This window comes from Colobus angolensis, unplaced genomic scaffold (assembly GCF_000951035.1).
Source record: "Colobus angolensis palliatus isolate OR3802 unplaced genomic scaffold, Cang.pa_1.0 Scaffold137, whole genome shotgun sequence".
Lineage (NCBI taxonomy): Eukaryota > Metazoa > Chordata > Mammalia > Primates > Cercopithecidae > Colobus > Colobus angolensis.
In genome coordinates, this window is record NW_012114455.1 from 1,941,153 (window position 1) to 1,958,329 (window position 17,177).

Consider the following 17,177-nt stretch of genomic DNA (forward strand, 5'->3'; position numbering starts at 1 on the left):
CAACCTCCATCTCCCGAATTCAAGTGATTCTCCCTGCCTCAGCCTCCCGAGTAGCTGGGATTACAGGCGCCCGCCACCATGCCCAGCTAATTTTTGTATTTTTAGTAGCAACGGGGTTTCACCATGTTGGCCAGGCTGGTCTCGAACTCCTGACCTCAGGTGATCCGCCAGCCTCTGCCTCCCAAAGTGCTGGGATTATAGGCGTGAGCCACCGCGCCCAGCCTTATTTTTTATTTATTTATTTTTTGTGTGAGGTTCTGTCTGGTTTTCTCAGCCCAGCTGTCCTCAGTGTGCAGCACCTGTTGAAGGTGTTAGCCATGAGAGCCTTTGAGCTAGGAGTCACTTGGGAGACCCAGGTTCTAGTTTCTGTTTCAGTGCTGACTGTTCGTGTGACCTTGGGCAAGTCATTCAAGATCTGTTTTTCATCTTTTCTTCTGAAATGGGGAGAACTTGACAGAATTCTTGTAAGCCTAAAATGGAAGACAACTGAGAAGCCTTGTATTATGGGGAAGAAAGGTGTGAGAGCTGCCACAAGGATTTGGGTGGAGATGCCTTCTCTGCCTGGGCATGGTGGCTCACGCCTGTAATCCCAGCACTTTGAGAGGCCAAGGCAGGCGGATCATTTGGGGGTTCAAGACCAGCCTGGCCAACATGGTGAAACCCTGTCTCTACTAAAAATACAAAAATTAGCCAGGTGTGGTGCCATGCGCTTGTCATCCCAGCTACTCGGGAGGCTATGGCAGGAGAATTGCTTGAACCCAGGAGGTGGAGGTTGCAGTGAACCGAGATTGCGCCACTGCACTCCAGCCTGGGCGACAGAGCGAGACTCCACCTCAAAAAAAAAAAAGAGAGAGATGCCTTCTCTGAGAGAAGAAATGTGAGTGCCATTGGCTAGACTTCCCAGAAGGAAGACTTCAGGGAAGGAAATCCCAAGTACTTTCAAAGTTGATTTCAAAGGCCCTGGGAGCTTCTGTCTTTGCTCTCCAGAGTCGCATTGTGGTTCTGCCCTTGAGCGCACTGGCGATGCCTCTGCCCACAGGTGAATGAGTCCTCTGGGGATGGGAATGGAGAGGACGCTGTTGTGATCCTGGAGAAGACACCGTTTCAGGTGGAACAGGTGGCCCAGCTCCTGACAGGCAGCCCCGAGCTCCAGCTGCAGTTCTCCAACGACATCTACAGCACCTATCACTTGTTCCCTCCAAGACAACTGAGTGGTGAGCAAGAGGTGGCCAAGGTGGCTGTATGGAGGGTGAATGGGATGGTGGGAAATTAGGTGGTATAGTGACCAGACTTTCTATTTGCATATTCTAGTACAATAGAGAGATGTCCTCCCTAGTGGACATTTGGCCATCGGTGAAGACATTTTTGGTTGTCAAGGATGGAGGGTGGTGGTGGGTGTTACTTCTGGCATCTAGTGGGTGGAGACCAAGAATGCCGCTAAACATATGCCTTACAATATACAGGACAGGCTCCCACAGCAAAGTAATGTCAATAGTGCTGAAACTCAGAAACCTGGCCAGGCAGGGTGGCCTTCGCCTGTAATCCCAGCACTTTGGGAGGCCAAGGCAGGCAGATCACCTGAGGTCGGGAGTTCAAGACCAGACTCTTGGCCAACGTGGTGAAACCTCATCTCTACTAAAAATACAAAATTTAGCCAGGGTGGTGGTGCTCACCTGTAATCCCAGCTACTTGGGAGGCTGAGGTGGGAGACTCGCTTGAACCCAGGAGGCAGAGGTTGCAGTGAGCCGAGATTGCACCACTGCACTCCAGCCTGGGTGACAGAGCAAAACCCTGTCTCAAAAAAAAAAAAAAGAGAAACCTTGTTCTAGTGTAGTATGTTTTAGGGAGAGAGTGTGATTCATGGGACAGAATAATAGATTTTTTTTTTTTTTTGAAATGGAGTCTTGCTCTGTCGCCCAGGCTGGAGTGCAATGGCGCGATATCGGCTCACTGCAACCTCCGCCTCACAGATTCAAGCAATTCTCCTGCCTTGGCCTCCCAAGTAGCTGGGATTACAGGCGCCTGCCACCATGCCTGGCTAATTTTTGTATTTTTAGTAGAGACGGGGTCTCCATCATAGCCAGTCTGGCCTTGAACTTTTGACCTTGTGATCCACCTGTCTTGGCCTCCCAAAGTGCTGGAATTACAGGTGTGAGCCACCATGCCCGGCCACAATAATAGATTAATCTACTAATTGAATGATAAAAATTGTCAGCACTTAGGAAATCCTTACTATTGTGCCAGTTAGCATTCCCAGTAATCTACATGTATTAACACAGTTAATCCTCAAAACAGCCCTCTTGTGAGAGGACTTTACAAGTAAGGAAACTGGCTTTTGAAAGGTTAAATAACTTGTCCAAAATCACACAGCCAGTAGGTGGCAGGAAAGCTAAGGTTTTTCAGTAGACTGGAGTCTTGCTCACCATACTCATTCTGTGGGCCGGCCAGCGTGTCGGGTGCTGCAAAAATCAGTCACTTTCCTGAAGGAACCTACTTTCTGGTGGGAGAGACAACTAGTGTGATCAAGGGGGATGGGAGAGAAGGGCAGGAATTCATGGGTTAAAAGGCAGAGATTTGTTTTTCATTGCAAGCATTTCTTAATTTATTAAAAAGAATGTTCCATGCCAAAAGCCAGGTGTGACATGGGCATTTTTTCTCAAGATGGTTAGATTTTGTAGGCAGCTTTGTTGGAAACATGAGGGAGACTGGTTGACCTTAAAGATTCTTTCCAACCAGCAAATTCTGTAATCTGTTTTACAGCACATGGTGACTTTGTCATATCTTTCTGTCTTTTTGTTTGCCCTCCAGCATTTAATAGCAGTCTGGCTTTACAGATATCCTGCCCCACAGTCTTTTGATAGATAGTCTTTTCTGCCCTCCATGAATGGGTGCTATTATTGTCTCTTAGAAATATATGTGAACACTTGATGGTGAGACAAGCAAACCTTTCATGACTTAATGCAAAACAGCCTTGTCTTCCATTGAGCAAAAGCCAGATTAATTGGTACAAGTTGATGGAAATGGACAGCTGTATTTACTTTCTCAGGCATTGACATTTAAGCAAATGTATTCCTCAGCACAGGGCGGCAGAAGCATGACAGAAGGCACTGTGGCCAAACACAACTTGGGGTGGCCCCCACATTACAGGCTCTGAGGCTGTTATTTTACTGCCACACCCTTTCCCTCACCTTCCGAAATCCCTCTACCTACCCTCCCCACCCTTGGCCAAAATTCAGAAGGTTCTGTCCCACAGATCGACCCTGTGGAATTCACAGGCTCTCCCCTTTATTTTCCCAGTACTTCTGTGGCACTGCACACAAGTGGAGGTAGTCCCTGCCGGCTGCTTCTGTTTCTGTTGTCTTTTCCAAGATAAGCACTGAAAGAGGCAGTGCGTTATTGACCCACCACAAGTCCTTGTTCCCACTCAGAACCCCAGGTGTCTCCATAACCCTTTCCCCAGGGCCATCCCCACCCACCTGGGAGCCTCAGATGTTAGTTCACTTTTTCCTGCCTTCTTTTTTTTTTTTTTTTTGAGACGGAGTTTCACTCTTGTTGCTCAGACTGGAGTACAATGGTGCGTTCTCGGCTCACTGCAACCTTCGCCTCCCAGGTTCAAGTGATTCTCCTACCTCAGCCTCCCGAGTAGCTGGAATTTACAGGTGCACGCCACCATGCCCAGCTAATTTTTGTATTTTTAGTAGAGATGGGGTTTCACCATGTTAGCCAGGCTGGTCACGAACTCCTGACCTCAGGTGATCTGAAGTGCTGGGATTACAGATGTGAGCCACTGCCCCTGGCCTTCCTGCCTTCTTGGCATAGAAGTCATCCCTCAGTATCCACTGGGGATTGATTCCAGGACCCTCCTCAGATACTAAAATCTACGGATGCTCAAGTCCCTGATATAAAATGGTGTAGTATTTGCATGTACCCTAAGCACATCCTCCCATATACTTTAAATCATCTCTAGGTTACTTAACTACCTGCTACAATGTAAATGCTATGTAAATAGTTGTTATACCATGTTTTTAGGTAATAATGACAAGAAAAGTCTGTACGTGTTCAGTATAGATGCAATGTCCTTCTTTTTTAAAGCATTTTTAATCTTCATTTGATTGAATCCACAGATACGGAACCCACAATACAGAGGGCCGACTGTACATGTGGTGCCTTGCACTCCTGCTTTCCTACCAAAACTAGGGATGGGGATTTGGAAGTCACAGCGGTTTGCTTCAGGGCCCAGTTGCTCCCTTGTTTAGCTGCACGCCTTGTCCCTGGGTGATATTCAAGGTCAGGGTTGGCAAACTTTCTCTGTCGAAAACCAAAGAGCGAATATTTTAGGCCTTGTGAGGCACAAATGGTCTCTGTCTCCTTTTCTTCTTTTCCTCCCATCTTCCTCCCCAACCCCTTCTTCTTCTGCCTTTTCCGCCTTCTCCTTCTTTCTTCTTTTTCTCAACCCCTCTGAAAATGAAAATATCACTCTTGGTTTGCCAACTGTACAAATAGAGGCCCAGCTGGCTATAGTTTGTTAACCTCTGTTCCAGATTTTTACCACTCAAAATGTGGTTTGTGAACCAGCAGTATTGGCACCACCTGGGAGTCTGGTAGATACAGAATCTCCGCCCTGTTTCAGAGTACAGAATCATTGGAGTCTGCATTTTAGCACAACTCCCTGGTGAGCCATAAGCACGTAAAACTTTGAGAGGCACTAGTCTTTTAAAAAACACCATCTGTGTGCCTCCGACGCCCACCTTTATTTCCCCATCCCTGACCTAAGAACTCCAGGCTCATATTGAAATAAACCTCTCCTTGACATCTCCATTTGGAGGTCTCATAGTTGCAATTCACGAATCTGATGCACGAATGTACTTAAAAGCACTGAGCACCTATTAAGCAGTAGTTGCTATTATTAGTCTCATGTGCCAGGCCCTACGCCGCGTACCGTAGCTTCAGAGATGAGTAACATACCATCCTTCTCCTCACAGTCTTGTTTGGGGTCAGGGGTGGAGACACAGTGGTGAAAAGCAGAGAGTTTGGTCACTGCCTGGATATAAGGAGTGAGGTCCTTGAAGGTTGGAGCCATGTCACTCATATTGTGCTTTCAATAAGTGAAGAATGAACCCACAAACTGACCTGTGTCGATTTTTTTCCTGTGGGCTGGGCATTCCACAGCCACAAGGTGGCAGCATTGCCAAAATAGTCCTGTGGCCACTCCAGCTGTCCCCTGTGTGGGAAGGCCGCTAAGTCAGCGCCTGGGACCTCCCTCTCCAGTCCCAGCCTTGGAGTCAATCAACGCTGCCCACCCCAAGGGCCCTGAATGTGCAGTTCCTGCAGCCTCAGCTGTCTGTCCCCCTGCATGGTTGCTCCTTTGAGTTTTTCTGCTGTCTTTGGCTGCTTCTCTAGATCTCCTTTCTAGAATACTGTTTGCCTAGGGGAGCCCCCACCCCTCATTTCTGAGCTGGCCACAGTGGAAATCATGGGCTCAGCTGATTTTTTTCTGGTATTTCTCTGGTCACTGGCAACTTTCTTTTTCTCTCAAGTCTGGAGGTTTCGCAGTCTCCTCATTCATTTATCCCCTCCACGTTCTCAGCTCCTGTGAGCCACTCATCCTGCCAGCTGCCATGTCTGTCCCAATGACATAATGGAGAGAGCATGGGCTTTAGGAGTTGGTCATGCTGGGGCACTCATGCTTTCTCATGGTGTGCACTGGGGCAGCAACGTGCTGTTTCTGAGTTTTAGCACAGCACCAGTGCTGAGAACAAGCCTCACGTCAGACAGACCTGGGTGTGAATCCTGGCTTTGCCATTTGCTAACCATGAGGACCTGGGACATTTCTTTATTCACTTAATACATGTGAAGTGTCTGCTATGTGCCAGCTACTCTAGTAGAAGTGAGGTCTGTGTTGGTGAAGATAACCAATGTCTCCCTGTCTCTGCAGTTCTAGTGGGGAAGGCAGACAGCAAACAAGGAAGCAGATGTCTGAGTGGCCATGAGCAGGAGAGAGCCTACTCAGACCAGGGCTCTAGGAGGGCTCTCTGCAGTGGAGATGACACCCAGGCTGAGACCTGAAGGACAGGAAGAAAGCCAGCCGTGCAAAGAGGGGAGAACACTCGGCTGAGGAACAGCACGTGTTCTGGGGAAGGAAAGAAGAACAGAAATGAGGCTGTTATGTTGGGAGTGATGGGGTGGGATGGTGGCAGTGGTGTGTGCTACAGATGAAGTTGGGGAAGTAGCTTCAGTTATTTTCTCTGTTAAATTAGGTTAGAAACTGAACTTACCTCAGTAGGACAGTTACGAAACAGATAAGGAAGTTTTCACAACGTTCTTTAGCCACTGCCCGCAGTGAGAGATACGTTTCACTTTATGGTCTATTACACATGGACAAACAGACATGAATAGAAGTGAAACTTTATTTATTTATTTAGTTTGTTCGTTTGTTTTTGAAAGGAGTTTCGCTCTTCTCGTCCGGGCTAGAGTGAAATGGCGCAATCTTGGCTCACTGCAACCTCCGCCTCCCGGGTTCAAGCCATTCTCCTGCCTCAGCCTCCTGAGTAGCTGGGACTACAGGCACCCAGAAGTGAAACTTTAAACAATACTTACCCATCCACTATGACATACTGTCTAGTATTTTCTATCTAGTTTCAGTCTTATTGGTTTCCTTTTTCATTTTTTAATTTTTACAATTATTCATTTATTTTTGAGGCAGAATCTGTCTCTCACCCAGGCTGGAGTGCAGTGGTGTGATCTCGGCGCACTGCAACCTCCGCCTCCAGGATTCAAGCCGTTCTCCTGCCTCAGCCTCCTGAGTAGCTGGGACTACAGGCACCCACCACCACGCCCAGCTATTTGTTTGTATTTTTAATAGAGATGGGGTTTCACCACATTGGCCAGGCTGGTCTCAAACTCCTGATCTCAGGTGATCCGCCTGCTTTGGCCACTCAGAGTGCTGGGATTACAGGAGTGAGCCACCACGCCCAGCTGGTTTCCTTTTTTAAAATGCTGGTCTTAATCCCCTAAATTGACCTCATGGCCACTGTCCTGGATTAGGACCCATTAAGAGAAGGCGTATAGAGCATGTGGCACAGTAACTGGCATATGGTCTGCATCCAATCAGTGTAATTATGGTGTTGCCTGTAATTTTTTTCTAACTGTTCATTGATGTGAGCTTTAAATAGAATAATATATATAACATGGAAAAGTGACTGGCTCTGCCCATGGGTAGGTTTCCTTCTTCCGGTTGCTGTGTGGCACATGTCTGGAGCTAGTGGCCTGAAGGCTGGCATCTGAGAGCTTCCTCTGACCCTCTAGGCGGGGCAGGGCCTGCGTCTCCTTTCTACCATAGCTGTCACCCTGCGGCCTGTCAATGGAGCTCTTTCATTGCGGTCTGTTCTCTTTTACCTGGGGAAGAAGTTGGAGATAGCAGGGAGAGGGGTGTGACTCAGAAATCCCGGCTACCTCTTAAAAGGCCAATTGTTTCCCCTTGTAAACCAGGAGGTGGAATCTCAAGTTCAGAAGAGGAGACAGGCATTTGTGAGTGAGGCCAGGGCGGGGAGCCGAGGGATGGGATCCTGGGAATCACGTCTCTGGTTGCAGAGAACTCCCGGTACTGTAGCCACAGGCCAGGGTTTTCCGCCCTGTGCTATTTGCAGAGGCAAAACCCAGACCTCCTGAGGGAGGGGTGAGGACTTGTTTGGAAGGAGCATTTTAAAAGACAAGCCATTCTCCAAAGAGTTTGCTTGGTAGCATTGTTAATGATACAACAAACTAGAAACAAATAACAGTAGAGTAGGTAGATAGACCGAGGTATAGCCCTGCAGTGCCTACACTTCACAGCAGTGAAAATGAACTACAGCTGCCTGTATCAATGAAGGATAAATCTCACCATGTAGGGCAAGAAAAACAAGACACAGAATACACATGGTGTGATTCAAATGGTACGAAGTTGAAAGACAAGCAGAACTGAACAGTATACTGCTTAGGGATGCATACACGTGTAATAAGACTATGAGGACAAAAAGGAAATGATTAACCCCCCAATCAGGGAGGTGATTATCCCTGGTCGGGGTGGGGCAGGACAGAGAGAATGTAAAAATTTCTGGTTATATTCTGTTTCTTGGATTGTGTGTTCTGAGCATATGTATTCTTTTTATTTTACTTAGGCCTTTAAGTGGTACATATTTTATATACACACACACCCATGTTTTATATGTACAATGTATTTCACAGTTGAGAGTTAAGACAAATTGGCAGGTCCTTAGATGGACTAGAAAAATCACCCCATGAATTGCAAGGGCTCCATCCTCCTTCTGAAGTATGGTTTTCAGTCACAGTTCTGAAAGTGAAGGTATTTGGTTTCAGCCTCCTACTTCTAGGTTTTGGGCATTTGTGGACTTTCATTTCTGCATGCTTCCCCTTCTCTGGGGTGTGGGGATGACTGGGCCGGCCCCTTTTCTCCCCGATGATTGTTGTTCTCTTCTTTGTGTCCGTACGTCCTCAGTGTTTTTCTCCCACTTATAAATAAGAACACACACATATTTGGTTTTCTGTTCCTGCCTTGGTTGGCTTAGGGTAATGGCCTCCAGCTCCATCCATGTTGCAGCAAACGACATCATCTCACTTTCTGATGGCTGTACAGTATTCCATGGTGTATATGTGCCACATTTCTTTATCCAGTCTCGATGTTGGTGTGGATGCATGTAGTGAAAAGGGAACACTTCTACACTGTTGGTGAGAATGGAAACTAGTACAACCATTACAGGAAACAGTGTGGAGATTCCTTAAAGAACTAAAAGTAGATCTGTTTGATCCAGCAGTCCCACTACTAGGTATCTACCCAGAGGAACAGAAGTCATTATATGAAAAAGACAATTTGCACATGCATGTTTATAGCAGCACAACTTGCAATTGCAAAAATACGGAACCAACCCAAATGTCCATCAATCAACAAGTGGATAAAGAAAATGTGGTATATATAATACCATGGAATACTACTCAGCCATAAAAAGGAATGAAATAATGGCATTTGCAGCAATCTGGATGGAATTGGAGAATATTATTCTAAGTCAAATAACTCTGGAATGGAAAACCAAACATTGTATGTTCTCATTCGTATGTGGGAGCTAAACTATCAGGATGAAAGGCATAAGAATGATACATGGGACTTAAGGGAAAGGGTGGGGAGTGGTGAGGGATAAAAGACTACACAGTAGGTACAATGTACGCTGCTCAGGTGATGCGTGCATCAGAATCTCAGAAATCACCACTAAAGAACTTATTTATGTAAGTTCCTACCTGTTCCCAAAAAACCTATTGAAATAAAAAAATAAGAAATTTTAAGAAATTGCTCTACCGTAAAGACACATGCACATATATGTTCATTGTAGAACTATTCATGATAGCAAAGACATGGAATCAACCTAAATGCCCACTTGAGGGTGGAGGGTTGGAGGAGTGGGAGGATCAAAAAACTCGCTATCAGGTGTTATGCTTATTACCTGGGTGATGAAATAGTTTCTGTGTCAAACCCCTGCGAGACAGTTTACCTGTAAACAAAGCTGTACATGTACCCTTTTACCTAAAATAAAAGTTAAAAAATAAAAAGAATATTTCTGGGCCGGGTGCAGTAGCTCATGCCTGTAATTCCAGCAATTTGGGAGGCCAAGGCAGGCGTTCCTTGAGGTCAGGAGTTCGAGACCAGCCTGGCCAACATGGTGAAACCCTTTCTCTACTAAAAATACAAAAATTAGCTGGGTGTGGTGGCACGTGCCTGTAGTTCCAACTACCCAGGAGGCTGAAGTTGGAGGATTGCTTGAGCTCAGGAGATCAAGGCGGCAATGAACTGTGATTCTGCCACTACACTCCAACCTGGGTACAGAGCAAGACCCTGTCTCTTAAAAAAAAGAGAAAAGAAAACCAGTAAAACCAGTAAGCAGTGTTTACATGATTGAAGCCATATTAATATGCATGCTCAACCAGAGTGCTAAGATTTTAGTTTTTTCTCCACCTGCCCAGTGTGTAATCTCCATGCCACTCAAAGGACAGTGCTTTTTTTTTCTTTGAGACAGTCTTACTCTGTTGTCCAGACTGTAGTACAGTGGTACATCTTGGCTCACTGCAACCTCCACCTCCTCGGTTCAAGCGATTCTCCTGCCTCAGCCTCCCGAGTAGCTGGGATTACAGGCGCACGCCACCACACCAGGCCAATTTTTGTATTTTTAGTAGAGACAGGGTTTCATCATGTTGGCCAGGTTGGTCTCGAACTCCTGTCCTCAAGTGATCCGCCCCCCTTGGCCTCTCAAAGTGCTGAGATTACAGATACGAGTCACCACGCCTGGTTGGAGAGTGTTTTTGATGTCCAGGTCGAGTGAATTCTCTTTTCTTGCATTCTAACAGTCCTTCAAATCATGCTGCTTTTTAGTTTGTTTCGTATTTGAACCACTGTTTTATTAGTTTTTACTTTTTCATGGAGTTTTTAGTTGCCTCTTTTTTCACTGTGGTTAAAAGAATAATGCACCTTTACTTTGCTCTTGAAATTATCCAGTTTGATAATCCATTACATCAAGCTTGTCCAACCCACAGCCCAGGACAGCTTTGAATGCGGCACAACACAAATTTATAAACTTTCTTAAAACATCAGATTTTTTTCGTGATTTCTTTTTTTTTTAAGTTCATCAGTTATTGTTAGTGTTAGTATATTTCAGGTAAAGCCCAAGACAGTTCTTCCAATGCGGCCCAGGGAAGCCAGAAGATTGGACACCCCTGCATTACATCGTATCTCCTTTCTTGCTGGTAACATTGTTTCCAGAAAGCTCTTTCCTGCTTCTCCAATCTGGACAGGTGATTCTTTAAGCAAGTTGTTCAGGTATCAATCTGAGACTTCCTTTTGCAACTTTTGTGGGTTAGATGTTTTCTGGATTCTACCTCTTTTTCTTTCTTGTTTTACTCTCTTGATTAGCTGAGGTACATTCTTTTTTTTTTTTTTTTCTTGTTTATTTTGAGACAGAGTCTCACTCTGTTGCTCAGGCTGGAGTGCCGCGGCGTGATTTCAGCTCACTGCAACCTCCACCTCCCGGGTTCAAGCCATTCTTCTGCCTCAGCTCCTGAGTAGCTGGGATTACAGATGCCTGCCACCACGCCCAGCTAATTTTTTGTATTTTTAATAGAGGCGGGGTTTCACCTTGTTGGCCAGCCTGGTCTTGAACTCCTTACCTCAGGTCACCCACCCGCCTCAGCCTCCCAAAGTGCCAGGATTACAGGTGTGACCCACTGTGCCTGGCCTCTTTCTTGTAACCTGGTAGATTGTCTGCATTTTGTCTTCTAGATCTTCTAGTGAAGGTGTTAATTTGACAGTCATATTTCAAATTCTCCTCTCTCTGGTTCTCTGATTATTTCATTCTCATAGCATTTTGCTCCTTTTTTTTTTATAGAGGCCAAATTGTGTTGAATCTCTCTGGCACACTAATTAGGATTATTTTAAAAATTATCTCCTGACCCTCAAATTATTTTATTACCTCTGGGATCTGGTTGTTTATCTTGGTCATCCTTATTCAGGCTGCTGGTTTCTTTCAATGGCTGGTGATTCACATGAGCTCACTCATATTTCACAATGAAGCACAGTATGGCATGTCCAGTGACAAACATTGAGACTTGGTACCCATGCCCCTTTCAGTGTGAACTAAAGACATGCCTTCAGGCAGGAAGTCGAGAGGGGCCACATTTTGGAGTGTTCAGCCTACGCTCATATTGTGGTATGGTCTGCTCAACCCCAGCGTCGTTTCTTTCTGTGTGTGGGGAAGTGGGGGGCTTGCAGCTCTAAGGCCAAGCCTGTCATTTCATAGCTCCCCGATGCATTGCGTATCAGCTCTTGCTCTTCCTATTCACGTGGAGCTTTGCAGAGTGCCATTAGCCCCACAGCCATCCTGAAGTAGCATTTCCCACTCTCTATCCATTGTAACCGAGGGCCTCTCCTGCCACCCCAGGGCTGCGTTTGGAGTTACCAAATTTGCTTGTGGGCCAGGAGACCCTGGGGTTTTGCCATCAGGTCCTGTTGCCTCCCTACCGCCACTGCTTTCTGGACTTCAGAGGACTAGCAAGATGGGGAGGGACGGAGCTGAGGGTTTGTACAAGAAGCCTGTCAGATCCAGGGTCTTGCTAAAGTCAGCGTCTGCCTCTCCTCTGTCTCTAATAGCAGCTCTGTGCTTTCCTAGAGACAGGTAATTAGTGATTAGAGGCTTGCTGTGGAGTGGTTGAAGTTTCCAGTAGGATCCTGACCACACCCTTCAGCCGTGTTTATCCTTGACGTGGAGGTCTCTTCGGGCTTCACTTGAGCACTTCCAGTGTCTCTGTAGTGCAGGATAGAGAACACCCTGCCTTGCTTGGCCTGGGGCCAGAGGATGACTTAAGACCCACGGCAGCCAGCCTTCCCTCCACCCTCTGGCCTGGTCTCCCCGTTACCACGCAGCCAGGGCTGAGGAAAGTGTCACCCAGCCAGGGGACATCCCACAGAGGAGGAAAGAGAAAACAGATCCAGGAGAGCCTCCCACCAGCCTCTCGTTCTTTCAGGCCTTCTCTGGCATGCCTCGCGAAGCCCAGTTTCTGACCCATCACTGGCTGGCTCTGCCTGGCTCTTGTGGAGAGGACATGGCGGGTGGGCTTCAACTCAGATCATGCATTGCTGTTGCTTCTTCTGAGTGCTGCTGGGCCTGCACATCTGGATTAAATAAGTTAAGCTGGCTCCTCCGAGTGAAGGGGAAGCAAAAGCCACAGACCGAGCCATAGAGATGAGCTCATCCTGTAGAAGCCATCAGCAACGGCTGGAAAGCAGTCTTGTTTGAACATGTGTATGGGAAGGAGAGCAGACTGTCTGTGGTTTGTGTTTTCATGTTTCATGTGCAGCAGCATTTTCCTGGGGATTTGGCTAAGCTAGCTTTGGCAGGGAGCAGAGAGGCAGCTGCTCGTAACTTTCCTCTAGATAGCTCTACCTCCCACCTCTGAGAGCAGCTGGGCTTTTGTGTCTAGGCTGGGGACAAAGGGTGGCTTTATTGATTGGAGAAGGGCTTGCAGCAGGTCCTCAGGGTCGTGATGGACAAGTCAGAGCTGTGTTAGTCCGGGGCACATCAGCCTGCTCATCTGAGCTGCAGAGAGAAGGAACATATGCCTAGAGGGGGTGCTTTTCAGCTGGAGACATCACTATCATCATTCTCGCCGCTAGAACATCCTGTAGATGAAGAGCTGCTGCCCTGAACTTCACCAGGCCCCTCTTCTGGGACTTCCCCCCTCATGCCTCCCACCGCATAATCTAACACTGCCATACTTGGTGGGGGTGATGGTAGGGTAGAGGATGGTACCACAAATGTAGGCCAAAACAGCTATTGTTTCTAGTTGTGTGTCAGTCTGGAAGCAAGGTCCTCTTCTGTCCCTTTGAGCTCCCCCCAGAACCTGCTGTCCCGCAGCATTTGGCCACAGTATCCCATGGTGTGGCCGTCCTCACACGGCTCTCCAGAGCCCAGGGGAGTGGACTCTCTTTCCCTGAGCTTCTCAGGAAGCATCGTGGAGAACACAAGCAGAGCATGAGCAGCGTCATCTCTGCATGCTCTGACCGCACCCCTCTGTCTGTACCTCACTTGCTCTGGCACCTCATTTTGCCTTCTGGTTTTGCTGACAGCTGTTTATGTGTCTCTAGGAAGAACTGGAACTAGTAATGCTTCTCCTATCTGATAGGGCTGCTTGTGGAAAACATGACCCCAGCACAGGTATCCTAGGAACGGCCCAAAAGAAGATAGGCCTTTGGGATACGGGAGTACTGCATAGAGGAACCAGACTGCTTGGGTTCAGATCTCAGCTCTGCCACTATTAATAGCTGTGTGTCCTTGGGCAAATTACTTAACATCTCTGGGGTTCAGTTATAAGGGGTAGCTTCCTTTTAACATATTTGTTACACAAGTGATACATAAATATATATAACTCTATCACCCAGGATTGATCGCTCTTAACATCTCAGAGTATGTCCTTTCAGATTTTTTTTTTTTTTGAGATGGAATCTTGCCGTGTCACCCAGGCTGGAGTGCAGTGAGGCAGTCTTGACTCACTACAATCTCTGCCTCCTGGGTTCAAACGACTCTCCTACCTTTACCTCCCAAATAGCTGGGACTACAGGCACCCCCACAACGCCCAGCTAATTTTTGTATTTTTAGTAGAGACAGGGTTTTACCATGTTGGCCAGGCTGGTCTCTAACTGCTGACCTCTAGTGATCCGCCCACCTTGGCCTCCCAAAGTGCTGGGATTATAGGTGTGAGCCACTGCACCCAGCCTGTCCTTTCACACTTTTCTGTGTGTGCATATGGTATGCAGTTGCATGTGTACACACTTTTTTTTTGAGACAGAGTCTTGCTCTGTGGTCCAGGCAGGGGTTGCTCACTGCAAGCTCCGCCTCCTGGTTCACACCATTCTCCTGCCCCAGCCTCCCGAGTAGCTGGGACTACAGGCGCCCACCACCGCGCCTGGCTAATTTTTTGTATTTTTAGTAGAGATGAGGTTTCACTGTGTTCGCCAGTATGGTCTCGATCTCCCGACCTCGTGATCTGCCCACCTCAGCCTCCCAAAGCATGAGCCACCGCGCCTGGCCGTTCTTGCCATTCTTTTTTTTTTTTTTTTTTTTTTTTTGAGATGAAGTCTCACTCTCACCCAGGCTGGAGTACAGTGGCACAATCTCAGCTCATTGCAACCTCTGCCTCTAAGGTTCAAGTGATTCTCCTGCCTCAGCCTCCTGAGTAGCTAGGACTACACGTGTGTGCCACCATGCCCAGCTAATTTTTTGTATTTTTAGTAGTGACGGGGTTTCACCATGTTGGCCAGTCTATCCTAAAATTCTTTAGCAAAAAGAAAAAAACAATTTTTGAGACAGGCCTTACTTTGTTGCCAGGTTGGAGTCCAATGGTACAGTCATAGCTCATGGCAGCCTCAAACTCCCGAGTTCAAGTGATTCTCCCACTTCAGTCTCCCAAGTAGTGGCGACCAGAGGCAGGTACCAGCACACATGGCTAATGGATTATTTTTGGTAGAGATGGGGTCTTGCCATGGTCTCAAACTCCTGGGCTCAAGAGATTTCCCCCCTGTTTCAGCCTCCCAAAGTGTTGAGCCACCACACCCAGCCACCAAATTCCTAAGTGTGACAGTAGAATAAATATATTTTTAGATGTTTCAAGTCTCAAAATATATCTTGCTTGCACCATGTCTCTGGACCCAACTTGAGTTTGTGATTCACAGTTTACAAATTTGGTGATTCTGTACTGTTACCAATAGTTACAAGAGACCTTTTTAATCCTCTTATCTGGGAAACAATTTTCAAAATACAATTATTGTTTTACCTTGAGCAGTAGAAAGTTCAGCTTTAGAAACATTGTGTTTATTTTCATTGTAATGTTATATATGCAAGCCAATGCATGTATTTTTCAAAGCAGGTATACTTTAATGATTAAAAAAAAAATACACGTGATGCAAAAAGTTCTTTGACCAAATAAGGCATTCAAACAATGCTAAATGTATTAAAGTTGCATTTCTTTCTTTTTTTTTTCTTTTTTGAGACAGGGTCTTGCTCAGTCACTCAGGCTGGAGTGCAGTGGCATGATCACAGCTCACTACAGCCTTGACCTCCCAGGCTCAAGCGATCCTCCCACCACCTCAGCCTCCAGAGTTGCTGGGACTACAGGCATGTGCTACCACAGCCAGCTAATTTTTGTATTTTTTGTAGAGATAGGGTTTTGCCATGCTGCCCAGGCTGGTCTCGAACTCCTGGGCTCAGGTGATCCAAAGTGCTAGGATTATAGGCATGAGCCACCAAACCTGGCCCTAAAGTTGTTTTTTTGGTTGGTTGGTTGGTTTTTTGAGATGGTGTCTCGCTCTGTCGCCCAGGCTGGAGTGCGACGGTGTGGTCTTGGCTCACCACAACCTCTACCTCCCAGGTTCAAGCGATTCTTCCGCCTCCACCTCCCAAGTATCTGGGATTGCAGAAGCGAGCCACCATGCCTGACTAATTTTTTGTGTTTTTGTAGAGACGGGGTTTCACCATATTTGCCAGGCTGAACTTCTGACCTCAGGTGATCCATCCGCCTTGGCCTCCCAAAGTGCTGGGATTACAGGTGTGAGCCATTGCACCCAGCCCTAAAGTTGTATTTCTACAGTTATTTATTGTATTCACATAGCAGATTGCAGTAGCAAAATTTTTTTTTTTTAGTATAACTTTTGAATTTTAATTGACAAATAATCGTGTATAACGATTTCTGTTTTATGCTGTGGTGGAACTTTGAATACCTATCTGCTGATCTACTTGGTAAATTATTTCAGAGAATTGAAAATATTTTCTCAGTTTTCCTAATGAAAATTCCAGGAATTGAATTTATAATAATAATAGTGCCACACTAAAGTTTGAGAATTACTTCTAGGGGTGGCAACCGGAAGTTCTGGGATGACACATTGTTCATGTGCCTGATGAGGTTTTTTGTTCTTTGTCAGGGTCTCGCTCTGTCCCCCAGGTGGGAGTGCAGTGGTGAGATCTCCGCTCATCGCAACCTCCAACCGTTTCCCTGGCTCAAGGGATCCTCCCACTTCAGCCTGCTGAGTAGCCGGGACTACAGGCATGTCCCACCATGCCCAGCTAATTTTTCTGCATTTTTTTTTTTTTTTTTTTGTAAAGACGGGATCTCACTATGTTGCTCAGGCTGGTCTCAAACTGATGGTCTCAAGCAATCTCCCTGCCTTGGCCTCCCAAATTGCTGGGACTATAGGCATAAGCCCCTGTGCCTGGCCTGCCTGATGAGTTTAACACATCAAGAGATTTATGTAAACAGGGAAGTGTATTTGGGGATGAATTAGTGTCATGTTTATAGAAGATTAAACAAGTGGCCAGGATTTGGGTGGAGATGCCTTCTCTGGCTGGGCACGATGTCTCACACCTATATCCCAGCATTTTGGGAGGCTGAAGTGGGTGGATCACCTGAGGTCAGGAGTTTGAGACCAGCCTGACTAACATGGTGAAACCCCACCTCTACTAAAAATACAAAAATTAGCAGGGCATGGTGGTGGGTACCTGTAATCCCAGCTACTCACTTGGGTTGCTGAGGTGTGAGAATCGCTTGAACCCAGGAGGTGGAGGTTGCAGTGAGCCAAGATCGCGCCATTGCAC

The 17,177-nt window shown here is 46.7% G+C and overlaps 1 protein-coding gene across 1 annotated transcript in view; it reads left to right on the forward strand.

Annotated features, from left to right (window-relative positions):
- DCPS (decapping enzyme, scavenger) overlaps positions 1–17,177 on the forward strand; it is a 40,014-nt gene that overhangs the window by 1,819 nt on the left and 21,018 nt on the right. Inside the window, 1 exon segment of the mRNA XM_011934643.1 lies at positions 1,040–1,214. Within this exon segment, the coding sequence (XP_011790033.1) occupies positions 1,040–1,214 (175 nt within the window).